This window comes from Oncorhynchus mykiss, chromosome 30 (assembly GCF_057628025.1).
Source record: "Oncorhynchus mykiss isolate SJ-2025 chromosome 30, ASM5762802v1, whole genome shotgun sequence".
In the NCBI taxonomy this organism is placed as follows: domain Eukaryota; kingdom Metazoa; phylum Chordata; class Actinopteri; order Salmoniformes; family Salmonidae; genus Oncorhynchus; species Oncorhynchus mykiss.
Genome location: NC_143051.1, coordinates 30118860 through 30142763, shown reverse-complemented (window position 1 = coordinate 30142763; position 23904 = coordinate 30118860). Strand labels below are relative to the sequence as shown.

At 42.0% G+C, this 23904-nt stretch overlaps 1 protein-coding gene across 1 annotated transcript; it reads left to right on the top strand.

Moving 5' to 3' along the window:
- The first annotated feature begins 344 nt into the window (after positions 1-344).
- Positions 345-19488, top strand: LOC149970258 (uncharacterized). The gene is made up of 2 exons (XM_090228346.1): positions 345-1222; positions 18858-19488. The coding sequence occupies exons 1-2, from the start codon at positions 345-347 to the stop codon at positions 19486-19488; spliced, it is 1509 nt and encodes a 502-aa protein (XP_090084472.1).
- Positions 19489-23904: the final 4416 nt, after the last annotated feature.

Genomic DNA, 23904 nt, shown 5'->3' with positions numbered 1-23904 from the left:
AAAACATACAGTCAATAATACAATAGAAAAAGTCTATATTGTCACGCCCTGACCGTAAATTGCTTTGTATGTTTCTATTTTTGGTTTGGTCAGGGTGTGATGTGGGTGGGCATTCTATGTTTGTATGTCTAGGATTTGTATTTCTAGGTTTTGGTCGGGTATGGTTCTCAATCAGGGACAGCTGTCTTTCGTGGTCTCTGATTGAGAAGCATACTTAGGTAGCCTGTTTTCCCAATGTTAGTTGTGGGTGGTTATTTTCTGTTTAGTGTTGGTTGCACCTTGCAGAACTGTTTCGGCTATTCTTTTGTTATTTTGTATTTAGTGTTCAGTTCAGTATATTAAAGATGAACACGTACCCCGCTGCATTTTGGTCTGGCATTTCCTCTTCTTCCGATGAATGCCGTGACAGAACCACCCACCACAAATGGACCAAGCAGCGGGGTAACAGGGAGCAGAGGTTGAAGGACTCATGGACATGGGAGGAGATATTGGACGGCAAGGGACCCTGGAGACAGGCTGGGGAATATCGCCGCCCTAAAGAAGAACTGGAGGCAGCTAAAGCTGAGCGGCGGCGATATGTGGTAAGGCAGCGCAACAGGCACGAGAGGCAGCCCAATTTTTTTGGGAGGGGGCACAAGGGAAGATTAGCAGAGTCAGGCGAGAGACCTAAGCCAACTCCCCATGCTTACCGGAAGCAGCGTGGTACTGGCCAGACACCGTGTTATGCAATGAAGTGCACGGTGTCGCCAGTGCGCGCTCATAGCCCGGAGGGCTATATGCCAGCTCCCCGCAAGTGCCATGCGAGAGTGGGCATCCAGTCAGGGCGGATTGTGCCAGCTCAGCGCGTTTGGTCTCCTGTGCGCCGTTTCGGTCCAGGGTATCCTGCGCCGATTCTGCGTACTGTGTCTCCGGGGCGTTGGGAGGGTGCAGTTCGCCCTATGTCTGCGGTCCGCCCGTACCGGGCGAATGTGGGCATTGAGCCTAAGGGAGAGGTGCGAGTGGTATGCACCAGATCTCCAGTGCTCCCCCACAGCCCGGTTCGACCTGTGCCTGCACTCTGGAGGGTCCGGGTAAAAGTGGTCATCCATCCTGGAGGAGTGGTGCCAAGGCTGCGCACCAGAGCTCCAGTGCTCCCCCACAGCCCGGTCCATCCTCCACGCACCAGGCCTCCAGTAGGTCTCCCCAGCCTGGTGGGCCCTGTGGCAGCCCCAAGCACCAGGATGTCTTTCCGTCTCCTCCCTCCAGGTTCTCCCTATAGTCTGGAGCTGCCAGAGCCACTCTCCTGTCCGGAGCTGCTAGAGCCGCCCTCCTGTCCGGAGCTGCCAGAGCCGCCCTCCTGTCCGGGGCTGCCAGAGCCGCCCGTCAGTCCAGAGGCGCCAGAGCCGTCCGTCAGTCCAGAGGCGCCAGAGCCGTCCGTCAGTCCAGAGGCGCCAGAGCCGTCCGTCAGTCCAGAGGCGCCAGAGCCGTCCGTCAGTCCAGAGGCGCCAGAGCCGCCTGTCAGTCCAAAGGCGCCCGTCAGTCCAGAGGCGCCACTCACTCCAAACTCGACCATCAGTCCAGTGGCGTCCTCTAGTCCGGGGTCGGCGGAGAGGGTTCACGCTCCAGAGAATTACTAAAGTGGGCCGAGCCAGAAGTGGAGCGGGGTCCACATCCCTCACCAGAACCATCACCGTGGAGTAATGCCCACCCAGACCCTCCCCTATAGGTTCAGGTTTTGTGGCCGGAGTCCGCACCTTTGGGGGGGGGGGGGGGGGTACTGTCATGCCCTGACCGTAGATTGCTTTGTTTGTTTCTATTTTTTGTTTGGTCAGGGTGTATTTGTATGACTAGGTTTTGTATTTCTATGTTTTGGTCGGGTATGGTTCTCAATCAGGGACAGCTGTCTTTCGTCTCTGATTGAGAACCATACTTAGGTAGCCTCTTCTTCTTCCGATAAATGCCGTGACATATATACAGTGTGTGCAAATGAGGTAGGATAACAGAGGTAGTGCAATAAATAGGCCATAGTGGCGATATAATTACAATATAGCATTTAAACACTGGAGTGATAGATGTGCAGAAGATGAGTGTACAAGTAGAGATACCGGGGTGCAAAGGAACAAAATAAATAACAGTATGGGGATGAGGTAGTTTTGATGGGCTAATTACAGGTGGGCTATGTACAGGTGCAGTGATCTCTGGCTTTACCTGGCAAGGTCTGGTAGATGACCTGGAGCCAGTGGGTTTGGCGATGAATACGAAGTGAGGGCCAGCCATCGAGAGCATACAGGTCGCAGTGGTGGGTAGTATATGGGGCTTTGGTGACAAAACGGATGGCACTGTGATAGTCTGCATCCAATTTGCCGAGTGGAGTGTTGGAGGCTATTTTGTAAATGACATCGCCGAAGTCGAGCATCGGTAGGATAGTCAGTTTTACGAGGGTATGTTTGGCAGCATGAGTGAAGGATGCTTTGTTTGCGAAATAGGAAGCTGATTCTAGATTTAATTTTGGATTGGACATGCTTAGTGTGAGTCTGGAAGTGGAGTTTACAGTCTAACCAGACACCTAGGTATTTGTAGTTGTCCACATATTCTAAGTCAGAACTGTCCAGAGTAGTAATGAGGAGAAACCAGACACTGCACTTGACGCATTTATGAAACTACTTTTTCCAGTTACTAATAAGCACGCATCCATTAAGAAAATGACTGTAAAAACTGTTGAATCCTCTTGGATTAATGAGGAATTGAAAAAATTGTATGGTTGAGAGGGATGAGGCAAAAGGTAAGACCGCCCAACTGATTCGCAAACATACTGCAATTTAAGAAATCATGTGACTAAACTAAATAAAAATAAACTACACTATGAAACAAAGATAAATTATTTAAAGAATGATAGTAAAAAGCTTTGGGGCACCTTAAATGAAATTTTGGGGGAAAAAGCCAACTCGGCTCCTTCATTCATTGAATCCGATGTCTCATTCATAACAAAAATCCCACTGATATTGCAAACTATTATAATGCCTTTTTCATTGGCAAGATAAGCAAATTTAGGGATGACATGTCAGCAACAAACGCAGACACTACACATTCAAGTATATCAAACTAAATTATGAAAGACAAGAATTTCATAATTTGAATTCTGTAAAGTCAGTGTGGAAGAGGTGAAAAAATTATTGTCTATCAATAATGACAAGCCCCCGGGGTCTGACAATCTGGATGAAAATTACTGAGTATAATAGCAGACGATATTGCCACTCCTATTTGCCACATCTTCAATTTAAGCCTACTAGAGAGCGTGTGCCCTCAGGCCTGGAGGGAAGCTAAAGTTATTTTGCTACCCAAGAATAGTAAAGCCCCCTTTACTGGCTCAAATAGCCGATCAATCAGCCTGCTACCAACCCTTAAAAAACTTCTGGAAACTATTGTGTTTGACCAGAAACAATGCTATTTCAAAGTAAACAAATTGACAACAGAATTTCAGCATGCTTATAGTGAAGGACACTCAACAAGCACAGCACGTACACAAATGACTGATGATTGGCTAAAAGAAATTGATGAGAAAATGATTGCGGGGGCTGTCTTGTTAGATTTCAGTGCAGCTTTTGACATTATCGATCACAGTCTGCTGCTGGAAAAACATATGTGTTATGGCTTTACACCCCCTGCTATAATGTGGATAAAGAGTTACTTGTCTAACAGAACACAGAGGGTGTTCTTTAATGGAAGCCTCTCAAATATAATCCAGTTAGAATAAGGAATTCCCCAAGGTAGCTGTTTAGGCCCCTTGCTTTTTTCAATTTTTACTAACGACAAGCCACTGACTTTGAGTTAAGCCAGAGTGTCTATGTATGCGGATGACTCAACACTATACACTTCAGCTACTACAGCGACTGAAATGACTGCAACACTCAACAAAGAGCTGCAGTTAGTTTCAGAGTGGGTGGCAAGGAATAAGTTAGCCCTAAATATTTCTAAAACTAAAAGCATTGTATTTGGAACATAACACTCACTAAACCCTAAACCTCAACTAAATCTTGTAATAAATAATGTGGAAATTGAGCAAGTTGAGATGACTAAACTGCTTGGAGTAACCTTAGATTGTAAACTGTCATGGTCAAAACATATTGATGCAGTAGTAGCTAAGAGGGGGAGAAGTCTGTCTATAATAAAGTGATGCTCTGCCTTCTTAATTAACAACACTATCAACAAGGCGGTCCTACAGGCCCTAGTTTTGTCTACTGTTCAGTCGTGTGGTCAGGTGCCACAGAAAAGGACTTAGGAAAATTGCAATTGGTTCAGAATAGGGCAGCACGGCTGGCCCTTGGATGTACACAGAGAGCTAATATTAATAATATGCATGTCAATCTCTCCTGGCTGAAAGTGGAGGAGAGACTGACTTCATCACTACTTTTATATATGAGAGGTATTGACACGTTGAATGCACCAAGCTGTCTGTCTAAACTACTGGCACACAGCTCGGACCCATGCATACCCCACAAGAGGTCTCTTCACAGTCCCATAAGTGCAGAACAGACAATGGGAGGCACATAATACCACATAGAGCCATGCCTACATGGAACTCTCTTCCACAACATGTAACTGACGCAAGCAGTAAAATTAGATTTAAAAACAGATAAAAAACACATTATGGAACAGCGGGGACTATGAAGCAACACAAACATTGGCACAGACACATGCATAAACACACACACACACATACGATAACATACGCACTATACATATGTGACAGGTTAAAGGAAATATTCATAGCCTGTTATACATTAAAAAGTATTAGTAAGTTCATCGTATGTGAGGATCTTAAAATATCTAAGGTTTAAAAGATCATGCATTCAGTATTAGTTGATAGAGATTGATAACATTCATATAATTGTGTTAAAGTTAAAATCCGTCAAGCGTACAAAGGGTACGAATTGTGAGAGTAATGTGTAAACGTTATATTGATTACTTTATTTTGTGGTGCCTAAAAGTGTTAATCTGTGATCTACTAAATGCTCTTAATCTATGAGCCTGAGATCGATTGCTCTGGTCTCCACCCATATTTCGTTATTGATGATAAAAAAAGAGTAATTTAAATGTAATAACTCGCTAACATGTCAAGAGTGTTTAAGGTGTATCTTAGTAACATATTGAGGAAGTTAGAGTTAAGTTTGCAGAGAGTAATATGAGCCCTGCTTGGTTGTAGCGAAGAATAGCATCGTACTGAGAGTAGCTGCCATTTTATGTTGATTGTGAATGAACATGTGCGTTGTTAATAAGATATTTTGCTGTGTTATTTGTATAATGGTTTTTCTGTTGTTTTGTAATGTGTTACTTTTGTAAAATGATTGCACTAAAAGTTGAATTGAGAAAACAACACCGTATCACTCTCGTGATTATTTCTCCCCTTCTTCAGGGGTGTAACACATACACATGGATTTAGTACTGTAGATATGTGGTAATGGTGGGGTAGGGGCCTGAGTGCATACAGTGTGTTGTGAAATTTGTGAATGTGTTGTAATGTTTTTTAAATGATATAAACTGCCTTAATTTTGCTGGACCCCAGAAAGAGTAGCTGGTGCTTTGGCAGCAGCTAATGGGGGATCCATAATAAATAGAAATACATGTAAAACTCACATTTGCAATTTCACATGTAAGAAACATTCATGTGAAAATGTAAAATAGTGTTATTCTCTCTTGAAAAGCTGGTGTTAACGTGTTGCAGTAGCAATGTTTCCACCTATGTCCCTCACCACCTGATTTCGGTCTTACATAGTAACATTTGAAATGGTCTTTTTTTACATTGGATAAAAGTAAAGACTCAGAGCTACAAAATAGTATATAATACACTGCATTTGAGGAACAATGGGAAAGTAATTCTGCTTGTAAAATTGATCAACTTGTAAACTCACTTTTGAGAAAATGGCCTTAGAACGTTTTGGTATCTACTGAAGAGCTCTTCTTTGTCTTCACCCATTCAGCATCGTTCACACCCTCTTAAGCTTTAGTCCCACCCATCTCATTTCGCTCTCAGAACGCAAACTTGACACTCTTGCCGATGAGTGGATAACATGAAAACAGCCTAACCAGCTCTGCTGGCAACAATTTCATTATGCTTTTTTGCAGACGTTTACTGACACTGGCCATATTCAACGGGTGTTGAACACACGTCACATAGCGTTAGCAAACGAGCCAGACAGCTAATGTTAGCTAGTTAAACAACAATGAACAGTGCCAACAATGCCACAATGCTGGGAGCTAACCAACCAGGTTCAATGGTAGCTAGCTAACATTAGGATCTCATTAGCTAGCTAACAGTACACTTTCACTTAAAATAAAACCACTTTCTGTCCACAGGTGTTTAATCATCTCTTTACCTATCATACTCTAATTCCACTGATTTCAAAACTTGATCATCCAGAAAGCAACACTTATTCAACTCCACTACACAATAATTTTTTTCAAAAGCAGTGTTCGACAGGATTACCAACACAGACTGACGAGCTCAAATAGACAGAAGCCTTCTATATGGCAGACCAATCCGAACTCAGCCCTCGGCATGTCCAGCCCACTCATTATCTCAGCCAATCATGGCTAGTGTGAAGGTTGCAGGCTTTTTCTGTGGCTTAATTTGATTGCTTTTCTGATTTTCGTGACCAAGCCACTGATGCTAAGTGTACATAATGCTATGCTAGGCTATCGATAAACTTACACAAACGCTTGGATTGCTTTCGCTGTAAAGCCTAATTTCAAAATCTGAGACGACAGGTGGATTAACAAAAGTCTAAGCTGTGTTTTGCAATATTGCACTTGTGATTTCATGAATTTGAATATTTTTTAGTAATATTATTTGACTGTTGCGCTATGCTATTCAGCGGTTGCTGACAAAAATGATCCCGTGACAGAGATGAGTAGCGTCAAGAAGTTAACCAACAGGGCTCGTAATTTAACAATTTTATTTGTATTTACAAATGGCATACAAGTTAGTTATTAAGGCACATGAAAGTTTACATGATCGAGAAGGCATTACTGCCAAAAAACTAATTTTGATTTAAATAATGTTTTTACTTCAAACAGCTCTCATGTGAAGTCATGACTTGCGAAATACGCCTAGTTTCCTGAATCGGGTCACATATGGAAATTCAAATTCTTCTATTCCATTCTGTAAAAAAAGTTACTTAGCTTACCTGAGTATAATGATTCAAGTGTGTTAAAAATACATATTTCTTATTCATGAGAAAAATGTGAAAAATCTATCTGAAACTTCACACGTCTGTTTTTCCCTCGTGACATTGTTCACATGATTTGTTCACATGTGAAAAATACATGTGAAATGTCACATGTCAGAAATCCATGTGTTCTCTTCATGTGATTTTTTTCATGTGATTTCTTTTGTAAGTGTTTTTTCCACACACCTTGTCACGAAATGGCACAGCCTATTAAAAACAAAAATCAATCATTGTCTCTTAAATTATAAATATCTTAACATATTTCAATTTATCAATACCTAGATTCTATTGTGATTATTTGACTACTAACCAAATTGAATTCACAAACTTCACAAACTTAGCAAAAATAAACTAAGAAACACCAAAAAGTGTATGTTGAGCATAATGTGCTAGAAGACACATTAACCTAATAAACTTTTTTAAATCATTTAATTTAAGTGAAACTGGAAACTGGAAAATCACACAAAGTGTCAAAAGTCATGGTAATTAAAAATGTAAATAGAAAACCTCTCCTCAGTCGATTATCACCGCGAGACATTAAGTTAACAAAATAAAGGGGGACAAATAACAGCTGTGGGAGAGAAAAAATGACAGTTATCTGCTCAATTCTCTAAATGTGCCTTTTGTATAACAGTAATAACCATATTTCATGCTGTCTATTTCTATTTAATTGCTCACCCGGATGGTTGCCTTCCCAGCAATCGTCAGTACCCCTACTGAGCTCAGTGCGAGGATAGAGACACACACACACCAATTCGACGGATGGGTTCTCTCGTTTTAGGTAGCGGCACCAGGAGCTCTTGACAAGTACATTTTTCCCGCAATGATGCTGTTTTGTAGGCAAACGGAATAACAAGGCTCCATTTGACTATTTGTCATTGTATGCAATGTGATGTATGGCCAATTATACTAATGGGAAATGTACAGTAAGCAACGCATGGGGTTGGACCAACACACCACAAAGCATTCATTTGCTTGTTGCTCACAACAAAAAGGCAAAAATCAATATCACCTGGTCACAACTTAGAGTAATAACTTATGTATGTTCTCTAGAACACTGAGTATACCAACAATTTAGGAAAACATTCCTAATATTAAGTGACACCCCCTTTTGCCCTCAGAACAGTCACAATTCATCCGGTCATCGAAAGCATTCCATAGGGATGCTGGCCCATGTTTACTCCAATGCTTCCAACAGTTGTGTCAAGTTGGCTGGATGTCCTTTGGGTGGTGGACTCTTCTTGATACATAAGGGAAACTGTTGAGCTCAAAAAACCCAGCTGCTTTGCAGTTCTTTACATAAACTGGTCCACCTGGCACCTACTAACATACTCTGTTTAAAGGCACTTAAATCTTTTGTCTTGCCCATTCACAACTTGTATTCTAAGGCAGTTCAGCATGTAACCAACACACTGATACAGGTCAGATATTTTTTTTACCCCTTTTAGGTCTAAGCCCTTAGATTGCAATATCTACTAAGCTAACATATGGCCTTTTTTTAAGATGGTCATAAAATGTATCATTTAGCCATTTGATTTAGAATTATAGGACCCCTGTAGATATAAATATATATGTAAATATTTGATGAAACTTTGAATTTGGCCTTTACTGCTATAGCCCATTGAAATGCATTGCATAACACATTCATAAATGGCAGAACAGAAAATCAAAAAATAAATCACAAGGAACAAAGTTTTGAAGTGTGTCCTATATCTGAGAGGTATAAGAAAACTTAGGAAACATATTTTTTTTTTGCCATGTTTGGTCACGTTATTTTTTGGCACATCAGACCCCCTATTCACTTTCTGACATTTTTACAGCCTGGTACTGGGTTACCTTCAGACAACTCCCCTTAAGTGTGTGTGCGTCTTAGAGCAGAACTGACACCTCTGTGTTCGTGAGAGTCTCCACTTTCGATCAGGACATATTAGTTTGTAGCTCCAACGGTTCAGTCTGGATAGTCGGTTTTGTGAGAAGACCTCTTCAAAATGAGGACGTCTGCGACAGAGAGTTCAGAGGACTGCAGTAAAGCTTGTGAATGTCGTAGAGCCAAACAACAAACACTGTGGTGTTGGTGAGACATACTAGTTTGTACCTCACAAGGTTCTCTCTGGATCCTCTCATTTGTAGAAAAATGCCGCTTTCACAAGCCCCATGTTGTGGAATAGGCACACAGGTTATATCGGCGGAGGGGTATGAGCTGCAGCCATTTCAAGAAACGGTACATCTCTAGCATAAACCCACAGGGAGCTATTCAATATTCAAAATGACGTCACCGGGTGACCCACGGGTGCGCCAATTGACTCTAATTCAAGTAATGGTCAAGATGATGGGGTTAGGGTGATCTGATCTAAGATCTGGTTGTAAGTACCCAAAGTCTATTGAAGCAAGTGGAAACTAACACAGCTTACAATGAATACATTTCCCCTAATACATTCACCTGAGCTGTTCTAGAATCAGTTTAGACACTACTTCCCCCTTAAGGTATATACAATTCAAGTTTCCTGGACTTTCACTTTCCACCATTCCTTTGCTATCCTACAATCAGTTCTTAGGAGTCAAATACTTTTTCTCCATGGAGGCTCCCCTGGAATAAGCGCATTTTCCAGAGCCCAGTTCGAAAGCAGCAGACGCTAATACAGCTAACATTTCTCTTAAGATGCTAACGCTTCTCCCATTAACTTGGGACCGGCGTCAGTGGCCTCTCATCTGCGCCAGCGGATTCTCTCTCCCTCAGAAATGCTCTTTTAGCGTTTTGCTGACAGGCAACGCTTGACTCTGTGCTTAATTAAAGGGAAAAACATGGCCTCCAACTGGCGTTGGTCGCTCCCAGCCTGCATAATGGGAGATAATTAACTTCCTCCATTACCACTTCACTTCAAAGGGCCAGTTTGAGGGAGTCTTCCATGTGCACACGCACGTGCTCACACACAAGATTACATCTTTATGGTCCCTGAAACTATAGCTTGTTTTCTGTGAGTTTGGAGAGGGTTAGAAGTGTGTTGAACACTGTTACTCACAGGCACTTGCTCATACACATAACAATTAAAACATGCTAATTTAGGGGATAATGACTTCTATAATTTTTTTTATAGTCACATTCGTTTTCACAATGTCCTCACTCAAACCACTGTGCCAGAAAAATTCCACGTTTTAGTTGCAGCATAACTTTTAAGGTGCGATCTAGGTTTGCTACATATATTTGTTCACTCTTGAATGAATTATAATAGCATTTAAGAGAAGCTAAAGAGAGTTCCATCCACTGCCCAGCCTGGACGAGATATCAAAGGAAGACTTCGGCAAGACGAAGCCTTGAGGACACATAATTGCAATAGGAATAACACAGGGTGAAATGTTATTACAAGGCTAGTGTTGATTTAAGACTGGGCTGTTATAGGAGAAACTCTGTGTGGGAGTCTAATAGACAGCCTTTCTCATACACACAGACATGCACACACACAGACATGCACACACACAAACACACACAGACATGCACACACACAGACATGCACACACACAAACACACACACACACACACACACACACACACACACACACAGTTATGCTAGTCAAACATATGTACGCAGACACACACAGTAGAAGGAGAAGGAAGGGGGTATTAAAGGGTAGATACACTAGTAGGAAGGGTGTGAGGTTGTCATGAGGAGGTTTAAATCGAGTGTGACAGAGCCCGGACCCAACCGAGGTGTGCGGCCTGACGCAGTGGGATCGAGCATGCCGGTGTGCATTACTATCCGCAAGGCCAATGTGTGTGTTCATGTGTGTGTGTATGTATCTGGGAACCCCTTTATTGCGATGTCGCAAGCAGCCAATCATTTCTTCCACTCTAATTAGCACACATAAATCCAGAGGGCGTCCATCCAGGGGCCCAACCGTGCTGTGGTAACTGTTCACCACAGGGAAGGGGATAGTGTGTGTGTGTGTGTTGGGGGGAGGGGGGGGGGGGAATTGTGTCGAGGAGGTGTCCACACATTGTTGGCTTTGCGATGAATTGGATTCTGCATCGGACAGGGACCCTCCCAACACACCCCCAGTAACCCCAGCCCACCCCCACTTCACCGCTAGTTGCCTTAACCCCCGCCCACTCCCTGCCACCAGCCCAACACTTCACCTTCCATCATGGCCCTCACACCAGAAAAATGTCAGTATTCCAGGAGCCCATTGGCTGAGAGGCAGAGAACTGGGATTCATTTCCTATTCAGATTGGAGAGGATGGGGGAAGGGGAGGGGTTGTGATACACCTGATGTGACAGGCCGTTGTCTCTCCTTTTGGCATTTCTGGGAAAGGAGGATGAAGGGAGGGATGGGGGTGGGGTGGTGGACAGATAGAAAGAATAAACAGATGAATAAATAACAGGAAAAGGCAAACAGAACCCAACCATCATTCTGATTTGGCCGAGCCTCGTTGCTCGCCGCCTGCTCACAGCTGGGAGGTTCATGGTAACTTGAAGTAATGCTGTCCCCCCGGATATATCTCGCACCTTGGCGGAGCAAGCCGAGCTCATGTGGCAGATGTCAACATTCAGGAAGCTTTAGTCATGTTTGGAGCGAGTGGCGAGGAGGGGGGGCAGGAAGGAGAAACAACTGACTCAAAGAATCTGTCACGAACTAAAGCTTGACTTTACACAAAAGATATTGAAGAATGTACAGAGTATGTTTCAATGAACGCAGGCAAAGGTTATAAGTTATATTGGGAATTTGAAATGAAACGGGTTAAAACAAAACATGAAACAATTGATATTGTCGATAATTTATATTGTGGAAAGAGATGGGGGGGGGGGGGTTTACAAAAGGATGAGAAAGAAGGAGGACAAAGGAGTGTGTGTGTGCATGTGTGCATATGTGTGTGTGCGTGTGTGTGTGTGTGTGTGTGTGTGTGCATCTGTGTGTTTCACAGCAACACCAGCAGCCCCCCTGCTGGAGCTCAATAAAAACCAGCAGCACATTGGGACTTGATGTGGACGGACAAGTAGGAGGAAATGGCAGAGGAAACAACCCCCAGCACAATGTCAGATCTCTCTCGCTTTCTCTGTCTCAAATGGACAAACAGGAACATTTCTCTCTCTCCCTCTATTTCTATATTTATGTCTGCTCACTTGTTCACTTGCTTTAATAAGTGCACTTACAAGGACACAGAGAGGTGGTAAAGTGAACATTGAAGTATAGACATTTGTGTTTCATGAGTCTTTGGAAGATTAACTTATGTTTCTCTCTAGTCTCTACACATACGATTTAAGATGATAATTTTAACACCCACAGTGTTAAATGTAACACTTTCTTAGAAATTATGTGTGACCCACTGAAATAGTGTTAAACAAACACTTTTCAAAGTGTGGGGGGGGTTTAACATTGTAGGTTGTAAAACCTCATTTGCATATTTCCCAGCATGCCCATGAGTCTGTTTGTTTGTGACAGAGACAGTCAATAAATTCTAGTCCTGAAGCCTTCACCAGTTGATTGCCTAAGTGAATGTGTTTGAATTAAAAGTAAACCCTTTATGATAATATACACTGCTCAAAAAAATAAAGGGAACACTTAAACAACACAATGTAACTCCAAGTCAATCACACTTGTGTGAAATCAAACTGTCCACTGAGGAAGCAACACTGATTGACAATAAATGTCACATGCTATTGTGCAAATGGAATAGACAACAGGTGGAAATTATAGGCAATTAGCAAGACACCCCCAATAAAGGAGTGGTTCTGCAGGTGGTGACCACAGACCACTTCTCAGTTCCTATGCTTCCTGGCTGATGTTTTGGTCACTTTTGAATGCTGGTGGTGCTTTCACTCTAGTGGTAGCATGAGTCGGAGTCTACAACCCACACAAGTGGCTCAGGTAGTGCAGCTCATCCAGGATGGGACATCAATGCGAGCTGTGGCAAGTAGGTTTGCTGTGTCTGTCAGCGTATTGTCCAGAGCATGGAGGCGCTACCAGGAGACAGGCCAGTATCAGGAGACGTGGAGGAGGCCGTAGGAGGGCAACAACCCAGCAGCAGGACCGCTACCTCCGCCTTTGTGCAAGGAGGAGCAGGAGGAGCACTGCCAGAGCCCTGCAAAATGACCTCCAGCATGCCACAAATGTGCATGTGTCTGCTCAAATGGTCAGACACAGACTCCATGAGGGTGGTATGAGGGCCCGACGTCCACAGGTGGGGGTTGTGCTTACAGCCCAACACCGTGCAGGACATTTGGCATTTGCCAGAGAACACCAAGATTGGCAAATTCGCCGCTGGCGCCCTGTGCTCTTCACAGATGAAAGCAGGTTCACACTGAGCACATGTGACAGATGTGACAGAGTCTGGAGACGCCATGGAGAACGTTCTGCTGCCTGCAACATCCTCCAGCATGACCGGTTTGGTGGTGGGTCAGTCATGGTGTGGGGTGGCATTTCTTTGGGGGGCCGCACAGCCCTCCATGTGCTCGCCAGAGGTAGCCTGACTGCCATTAGGTACCGAGATGAGATCCTCAGCCCCCTTGTGAGACCATATGCTGGTGCGGTTGGCCCTGGGTTCCTCCTAATGCAAGACAATGCTAGACCTCAAGTGGCTGGAGTGTGTCAGCAGTTCCTGCAAGAGGAAGGCATTGATGCTATGGACTGGCCCGCCCGTTCCCCAGACCTGAATCCAATTGAGCACATCTGGGACATCATGTCTCGCTCCATCCACCAACGCCACGTTGCACCACAGACTGTCCAGGAGTTGGCGGATGCTTTAGCCCAGGTCTGGGAGGAGATCCCTCAGGAGACCATCCGCCACCTCATCAGGAGCATGCCCAGGCGTTGTAGGGAGGTCATACAGGCACCTGGAGGCCACACACACTACTGAGCCTCATCTTGACTTGTTTTAAGGACATTACATCAAAGTTGGATCAGCCTGTAGTGTGGTTTTCCACTTTAATTTTGAGTGTGACTCCAAATCCAGACCTCCATGCGTTGATACATTTGATTTCCATTGATAATTTTTGTGTGATTTTGTTGTCAGCACATTCAACTATGTAAAGAAAAAAGTATTTAATAAGAATATTTCATTCATTCAGACCTAGAATGTGTTATTTTAGTGTTCCCTTTATTTTTTTGAGCAGTGTATTATACATTTCATAAGGCCTTTATGGCCTAGATATCATCAACATTGTGGTTTGAAAATCTTAGCTCATGGGCCACATCAGACCTGCAAGTCACAATAAGCTGGTTTGTGAAGTGATTAGTAATTCTTATCGGAATCAAGGCAGATGGAGGATAACCAACAATTGGAATATTTTATCACCCACAACCTGGATACACAATTACTGTTATGGTGAAGGACTTGACAAACAAGACTAATTAAACCATCTAAACTGGAACTCCCATCTCAGTAACGGGTGCAATAAATCCAACCCCTTACAGATTGGATTAGTTTAGAAAAAAGTTGTATAGTATAATATCAGTTAATCAATGAATATGCATGCAGAAACGTAAATATTAAAATAAACTATTTCAAAACTCAACCTACAACTCAACACAGTCAAGTAACACCACCAAGCAGTGTTGATTCCACTGTGATTCAAATAATACTTCATTTATTCACCCATGTGGTGTCAATTTCAATCCCACTGGTGTTAACCCCTCTAGAATCAACACTCAGATATAACACTCACAACACTTTTTTACCTTAACACTTGCAAATTTGGCAAAAAAAGGCAGTTCAGGGGGTAAGCAACCCACTGATACAGGTCAGATATTTTTTTTTACCTGTGTAGGTCTAAGCCCTTAGATCGCAATATCTACTAAGCTAATATATGGCCTTTTTTTTTTAAAGATGGTCATAAAATGTATCATTTAGCCATTTGCTTTAGAATTATAGGACCCCTGTAGGTATAAAATATATATATATATATTTGATGAAACTTTGAATTTGGCCTTTACTGCTATAGCCCATAGAAATGCATTGCATAACGCATTCATAAATGGCAGAAGAGAAAATCTAAAAATAAATAATAAGGAACAAAGTTTTGAAGTGTCTGTCCTATATCTGAGAGGTATAAGAAAACTTAGGAAACATACCATTTCTTTGAGCCATGTTTGGTCACGTTATTTTTGGTACATTTGAACCCCTATTCACTTTTTGACATTTTTACAGCCTGGTACTGGGTTACCTTCAGACACCTCCCCTGAAGTGTGTGTAGAGCAGAACAACTTAGAGCAGAACAACTGACACTTCTGTGTTTGTGAGTCTCCCCTTTCGATCAGGACATATTAGTTTGTAGCTCCAATGGTTTGGTCTGGACAGTCGGTTTTGTGAGAAGATATTCAAATAATACTACATTTATTCACCCATGTGGTGTCAATTTCAATCCCACTGGTGTTAACCCCTAAAGAATCAACACTCACAACACTTTTTACCTTTAACACCAAGATTTTAACACTTGCACATTTGCTGTGTACCTTTACAGTACATTGTTATACTGTCTAGGCAGGCCCAAACAAATCTCATTTAGGGCACCCAAAAGGCTAGCTCCAGGCCTGTGTATATGCATCTCTCCAACTGTATTTCAAAGTACTATAACGGGGGAATAATTCAACTAATGATTTGCTACTTTCACATTGTGCGTCATAGATAAAGACCAGGCTTGTTTGGTTGGCACTCGAATTAGGCCAATCACACTAAGGGGGTTCTACTAAGCCAACATATGGAATTGTTTTAAGATGGTCATACAATGGATCATTAAGCTATTTGATTTAGAATTTTAGGACCCCTGTATGTATAAAAACAAATATATATATGATCCTCTAATTGGGGATCATACTTAATGTTTCCCCACCTGTGTTTGTGGGATATTGTTTTGTTTTGGTTTAATGCTATGTGCGCTACGAACTTCACGTTTGTTTATTTTTTGTTGTTTTTTGAAGGTTCACTTTAATAAATATGTGGAACTCTACTCACGCTGCGCCTTGGTCCGCTCATTATGTATATGACGAACGTGACAGTGGATGGCAAATAAGACAGTTAAAAACGTAATAATAAGGAATAAGGTTTTGAAGTGTCTGTTCTATACGAAAGCTCAGGAAATATTTTAGTTTTTTGGACACTTCTTTTGTTGGCACAAAACTACCTCCACACTTCATTCATTTGAATGGGTTACCTTCAGACGAGTCCTGTGACACGTGTAGGGGTTGTAGAGCAAAATGGAGAACATCCTGTTCATGAGAGTATCCCCTTTCCATAGAGGGGTCATATTAGTTTGTAGCCCAAACGGTTTGGACGGGACAGACAGAAGTTGGCACATCGGCGGTACTGTCATAATCGTCATAATAACTGGACCAAAGCGCAGCGTGATCTGGGTTCCACATCTTTATTGCTATGTGAACCTCAAAGCAAAACAAAACGTAAAGCTACAATAGTGCTCACAGGCAACTATACATAGTCAAGATCCCACAAAGCACAATGGGAAATGGCTGCCTAAATATGATCCCCAATCAGAGACAACGATTAACAGCTGCCTCTGATTGGGAACCATACCAGGCCAACATAAATCATTAATCACCTAGATAACCCACCCTAGTCACTGTCTCGTCCCAACCAACATAGAGAATAAACAGCTCTCTATGGTCAGGGCTTGACAGGTACCGACTTCAGACGAGTCCAATGGGGCTTGTGGGGGGTCATAGAGCAAAACAGAGAAGACCATTGTGTTTGTGAGAGTCTCATCTTTTCATAATAGTTAGTAGGACAAACCGTTTGGGCAGAAACAGCGGTGTAGCTCTGCCACATTCCACCATAGATATGGAAGGCCAATATAGGCGGATGTCGTGGATTGAAATGCATGCAGCTCAGTCAAAACAACATATCTCTAGCTTAAACCGACAGATTTTGATAGTGATTTTTTTACCATGTTAATTATATTGACACATGGGTGATTACTTCCTGTGTTTCAACGATTTGCTCCTTTCCTATGCCTACTGATCCCAGCCCTGTAAAAGATATCCCACTGTGTGAGTGTGAGCGCGTGTCACCCTTTGAACTTGATCCTTTGACCTATGTACTACTAGCCACACTAATACATTTAATCCCCATTTGACCAGTGTACATATACCACTAGTATGCTGTTCAGGGCCACCGACACACTGCAAATATTTGTCCAGATCACTTCTAATAGGCATCAGTTCATGTTTGGATGGACTGGTGGAACAACAGTCAAGGTAAACATTGATTTTGAGCACATTCTCACATACACGGACGCACACACACACATGCACACAGACACACGTCTACAGAGTCATCCTGGTGTAGTTGAAGGAGGAATAGATTTGTTTAGCAAATTGCTGCTCTGTGTGAGATGACAAGAGTAGCCTGCATCTGCACTAAATCATCTTCTATAAATCTTTTTGAACCCCCCCCCATACACACACACACACAAAGCTTGTTACATCGAGGCAATTCAGTTCTCTATTGGATTTGCAATTGTCATCTAAACGCAACATGCCGTCTGCAATCCACAGTCCGACTGGAAATAGCGCATTGTCTCTTGCCTCTTCTCTCTAGTGAGGGATATAATAGCATACAAGTACTGAGAACAAAGGGAGAGGAGTCAAACTTGAAAGAAAACATTACAGCATAATCATAGTACTTCTAATACTCCTCTTTCAGATATATCAAAGCACGAAGAGAGAGAGAAGAAGAGGAAAAAAACTGTCATGAGTCTAGAACAATCTGTTTCAAATGGAACAGAAAATTGTTTCCAATTTTGCCTAGATCTAGAATAATCTAGAATAACCCCCCCCCCCCTAAAAAAAAACCTCATCCAATTTAGAACACATATATGAAGCCCCAATTACAAGTAATTACGCCTTTATAGCTCTCAACATGGTGAAATAATTTGATTCATTCTTAGGAAGAGGTCTGGTTTGACTCAACAGAGACACTGCTTCTGCTCTGAGTTTGTCCATTGAAGGGGTTGTGAGGATCTCTGGGAGGAAAAAAAAGAGGGAGATGGAGAGGGAAGAAAAGAAAAGAAAAGAAAGAAAGGTGGAGGGAGAAGCGGATGTGTTGGCCATAAATCATAAAGGTGGTATTGAGACGAGACGACGGTGCGTGCCTCAATGGCCGTTCACCGTGACCCACATTAGGGTGATAAAATAAATAAGGCTTTGAGAGGTGTGTGTATGTGTAGCTGGCATTTCAACAAGGGAAACCATACACCAATCAAGCACTTTCACTTCATGCTAGTTCAGCCTGGACTCCAGGGTTTGAAAACCCAGCACGGAAACGTGTGGGCCCCACAGTTAAGCTAAAATACTTTTTTTGTTTGAAAATTTGCTCTTATCTGCTTCAAGATGGGGGGAATTATAAATATTTTATTGGATCCTTCCATTCCATTTTCTCCTCCTATTTATCATCTTCTCCGGTCTTGTCAATTTTTGAAATCAGTACACTCTAAACTTGATCCAGTTTTGAGAAAAATTACTGCCCTTAAGAGGTTTGCATAACCCAAACCAAATGTTTGTAAAAAAGAAATTCACATTGACCTTAAAGTCCGAGCCTCTACACCCCTTTCTCCAAAACTACCAATGAGTAGATAGTCTGACAAGGACAACTTCTTCAAAAGATCCCTTGTGGTTTAGAGCAGGGGATATCCAATTGTTTTAACGAAGGGACAACTACTTCACACGAAGAAGTAAGACCTTAACATCAAAGAAGAAGCAAGACCTCACCACCAAAGAAGAAGCAAGACCTCACCACCAAAGAAGAAGCAAGACCTCACCACAAAAGAAGAAGCAAGAACACACCACCAAAGAAGAAGCAAGACCTCACCACCAAAGAAGAAGCAAGACCTCACCACCAAAGAAGAAGCAAGACCTCACCACCAAAGAAGAAGCAAGACCTCACCACCAAAGAAAAAGCAAGACCTCACCACCAAAGAAGAAGCAAGACCTCACCACCAAAGAAAAAGGAAGACCACACCACCAAAGAAGAAGCAAGACCTCACCACCAAAGAAGAAGCAAGACCTCACCACCAAAGAAGAAGCAAGACCACACCACCAAAGAAGAAGCAAGACCACACCACCAAATAAGAAGCAAGACCTCACCACCAAAGAAGAAGCAAGACCTCACCACCAAAGAAGAAGCAAGACCTCACCACCAAAGGAGAAGCAAGACGTCACCACCAAAGAAGAAGCAAGACCTCACCACCAAAGAAGAAGCAAGACCTCACCACCAAAGAAGAAGTCAGACCTCACCACCAAAGAGGAAAAATTAATTGTCAAAGTGAAAGGCACTACATAAAAACTCACAATGCAGAGAAGTGTTTAAGTTGCACTGGGTAACACTAGGAGTCCCTGATCGTATAAATAGCATAATGCTAATGTAGCAACTCCTATCAACATGTAGGTACAGTACAGTACATACACAACACGACATGCAGGCATTTAAGATTTGAGCGTTCGCGTTTCAATAATTTGCCAACAAATGCCTATTTTCTTTGCTTGGCTTTTTCAACAACAGCGAACATGCTGCTGTCTGCGCTAAAGAAAAGGAGGTGGAGAGGAAAAAAACGAAACACAAGAAATTAAAGACATTCTGTCACCTGCGAAAGAGCCATGGGATAAAAGCAACATTATTTTGAAGGTCACATGACCCCTGTCACACTCACACCGACAAAAGCCATGGGATGCCAAGGTGTTTGGAGAGCATCTATCTATCACACACACACGTGTACGTGCGCACACACACACACACACACACACACACACACACACACAAACCTCCTCCCACTCAACATCGCTTCTGATTGGCAACACTAAACAAATACAGTTTCAATCCACCTGCTCTTGTTTGATGGCCCGCACTCCCACATGACAACGCATTGATTTTATACCCCTCTACCAGTCTCAGCGTGTAAGAAAAAACCCATTAGGCCGACACTTCTCGTTTCCATTGACTGACAGGCATGACGGGCCGAGGCTTTTCGCCCGGGTGTTTGACTGGCAGCTCGACACTTAAACAAGCTCTCCAGTTGCTATAATAGTTTAAAACACTTTCAATTACCTGAGTCAAACAAATCCAGCAGACGAGCGCTCAGGTTGTTCTCTCTGAAGCACTCCCACCGGCCACCACACCCCCAGTGGATCCCCATTCCACACTATCAGTTAGAGTTATCCAGTCACTATACATTTCACCACCCAGGATCAATAACGAGCCAACTTCACCGACTGAATACTATTGATTTTGTCGACAATATAGAAAAGGGAAGCCAAGGTTCGAAAACAAGTTTTTAAGAATCATAAATAGGATTTATTAATAATAATATCCGTGATAGTAGGCTGGCAAAGTAATTGATCCTGTCACTATATCACAGCCTCAGTCCTTGCTGCAGTTCGCAGTTTCCCTTAGTTTGACTGACTTTTTCTTTAATTCATATTTCTTAGACAGTGTTATGACACTCTCTCTGTGTGTGTGTGTGTGTGTGTATATGTGTGTGTGTGTGTGTGTGAATTTCATTGTTTCATCTACCACCCACTGAAGTTTGTGTCATCAGTATAGCAAACGGTCCCTGAAAGAAATGAACCCACCATTTCCAGGCTTTAGCTATGCTTTTAAATAGTTGCTCTCTAAATGGAAAATGATTCAATATTATGGTGAAAGTATGCCCATTTATCTGCTGATTATGTTCTCCCTCCCTCACACACACACACACACACATACACTATAAACTGCTCATTTTGCAAGCTCGCCAAAACAACCTAATGAAGAATCCCCATATATAGTGTTTTAGAGATTTCACTAATAAACAAAGTTGTAAAATATTCATAATAGTCTAAGCATCTCCCCCCCAAAATAACTGCTATTAAATCTGGTAGACATTGGGCATGTGTTGGAGTTGGGCATTTTATTATTGCCAAATAATTTTTGGGAGAACTTTGTCTTGTTTTTAATTTTGCCAACTGCTAGCATGTTAATGATGCCCTGTGACAGAATATATTAAACAGAACACTTGGTTAGCAGAATGCAGTAGTCTAGGGGGCTTTTTTATTTGGAAATGAACAGCTTTATATGATTTTATATAATTCAAGTGACGCACCCTCTTGTTTGAATCACAAAGATCATATTCACATTGTATCTTTTAAATATGCCATTGACCAACGAAATGCTCACAATCGGCAGCCAAAATGTAGATGAAGGAAAAAAATAGAACATTGACTTCCTTTAGGATCTTCCTCAAACTCAGTCAAGGAAATGTTTAGAAAATCTATTTTGCCCAAATTAAATATATCTCTGCGCGTTATCGTCAACGGCACAGTATAAGGTAATTAGCAATTCCAAAAGACTCAAAAAAGGTCACAGAATGCATTCACTGGTTTGACTACATGTCATATCTAAGGTTACAGAGGAAGGAGGGTCCAAGATCTCTGAGCACAAACTGTCTGTGACCAAATACCCATATTTGCGTCCTAACTAGTAGTCAGTTTGAGTATGCAAAAAAAATCTGTTTAATAGTTAGCAAATTTGTCATACTCTTTTCGGCTTCGGCAACAGCTGATCAATTAGATATGGGATGCGCTACCAAAAATCAATGAATAATGGGAAACAACGCAATAGAATACCAATGAAGCATTCTCAGTAGGCGAAAATCTATGCACATTTTAGAATTATTTTGAAAATTGAGTACGGTTTATACTACTGTTATTTCATCTCTTCATCTAGCAGAATTCGATGCACACTTATCCACAATGCATTGGAAGAGGTGGGCTGTGAGTGATAGACCATAGTTCTCTTCAAGTAGACAAAAAACAAAACCAGGCTACTTAATTGGGAAGATGCCGAATAACACATCTTCTGCTGTGGTGTTTAAATGTAGAGCTAAATAGTTTTTTGTTCTCCTTAAAATGATCACACGTACTGCATTGTTGTCTACATCTTTGAAAACAGAAGTTTGTTCACTTGATTTTTTTTTTTACCCAAAGCGGATTTCTGTTTTCTCCTTGAAAAGTGTTTTTTGTTCTCTTGACCTTCATCAGAGCATTTAAACAGAATACTAAACCATATTTTTTATTTCTGAATGTGTTGGCACCTGGGACTCAGAGTGTGACTGGGTTATTAATGTCATGATAATCAGGCCTTTTGATTTCAACATATGGATTGTTTTAGTTTTGAAAGCTATTTCTTTATTGTATTGTTTTAATCAAGCCTTAGCAGTCATTCTGATCTCGTTCCCAAATGAACGGTGCTTTCGTTTATTATGTTGCTGTCCAGTGGTTCTGAATTTGCAATGCACCTGTGTGTCCACGTTTATTCTTCTTTGAAAATATTTGGTGTGTGTTTTAGGCTATTTGTTTTAATTTATATATGTTACAGCAGTTTGGTTTAACTAATACATATGTTGAAAGGGAACCAAATGATCTGTAGCTGTTCTTTTTAAAAAGGATAGATGGGCTATATTGGCTATTTTATAGGTTGAATGTGATAGTCTGCATATCTCCATTCCTATTCTATTCAGAGTTTACACACCATTTATTTATTTGGAAATGAGCTATTATCAAGCTGGTTAATGCGATGCATGTCTGTTGAATTTGGAGAATCCCCGCACACTCGGCCCAGCCCTAGCTACAGGGTCGAGTCAGAGGCATGCTGCATACTTTTTACTAGACGGTACATTCTAAATAGTATGCGACGATGAGCACATAGTATGCAGTTTAAGTATGTACTACACTAGAATGGGTATTCGGACACTTCCATTTAAAAAAAAATCTACTGCAACTTAGTGTCCATTAATTCCACTGGCTTTTGTATCTAACCCAATTCATAACTATAGTGAACAAAAAAATGTGATCTACTTTTCAGTATTTGGAAGACATACAAAATATATCAGCTCATATACTAACACTGAACAAAAATATAAACACAATATGCAACAATTTCAAAGATGTTACTGAGTTACAGTTTATATAAGGAAATCAGTTAATTTAATTTAATTCATTAGGCCCTAATATATGGATTTCACATGACTGGGAAAAAATATATGGATCTGTTGGTCAAAAATACCTTTATTAAAAAACAGTAGGAACGTGGATCAGAAAACCAGTCAGTATCTGTTGTGACCACCGTTTGCCTCATGCAGCGTGACACATCTCCTTCTCCTAGAGTTGATCATGCTGTTGATTGTGGAATGTTGTCCCACACCTATTCAATGGCTCTGTGAAGTTGCTAGATATTGGCGGGAACTGGAACACGCTGTCAGACATGTTGATTCAGAGCATCCCAAACATGCTTAATGGGTGATATGTCTGGTGAGTATACAGGCCATGGAAGAACTGGGACATTTTCAGCTTCCAGGAATTGTGCACAGATCTTTTCCCGACATGGGGACGTGCATTATCATGCTGAAACTTGAGGGGATGGCGGTGGATGAATGGCACGACAATGGGCCTCAGGATCTCATCACGATATCGCTGTGCATTGAAATGGCCATCGAAAAAATGCAATTGCATTTGTTGTCCATAGCTTATGCTTGCACATACCATAACCCCACTGTCACCATGGGACACTCTATTTACAACGTTGACATCAGCAAACCACTTGCCCACACAACGCCATACACACAGTCTGCAATCTGCCCGGTACAGTTGAAACCGGGATTCATCAGTGAAGAGCACACTTCTCCAATGTGTCAGTGGTCATTGAAGGTGAGCATTTGCCCACTGA

What these genes read in the sequence shown, in the direction of transcription:
- LOC149970258 (XM_090228346.1), top strand. Translation starts at nt 345, where the DNA reads ATGAACACGTACCCCGCTGCATTTTGGTCTGGCATTTCCTCTTCTTCC. An exon ending in GCAGCCCCAAGCACCAGGAT is followed by an intron (nt 1,223 to 18,857) that starts GTCTTTCCGTCT and finishes GTTTTAACGAAG; the next exon opens with GGACAACTACTTCACACGAA.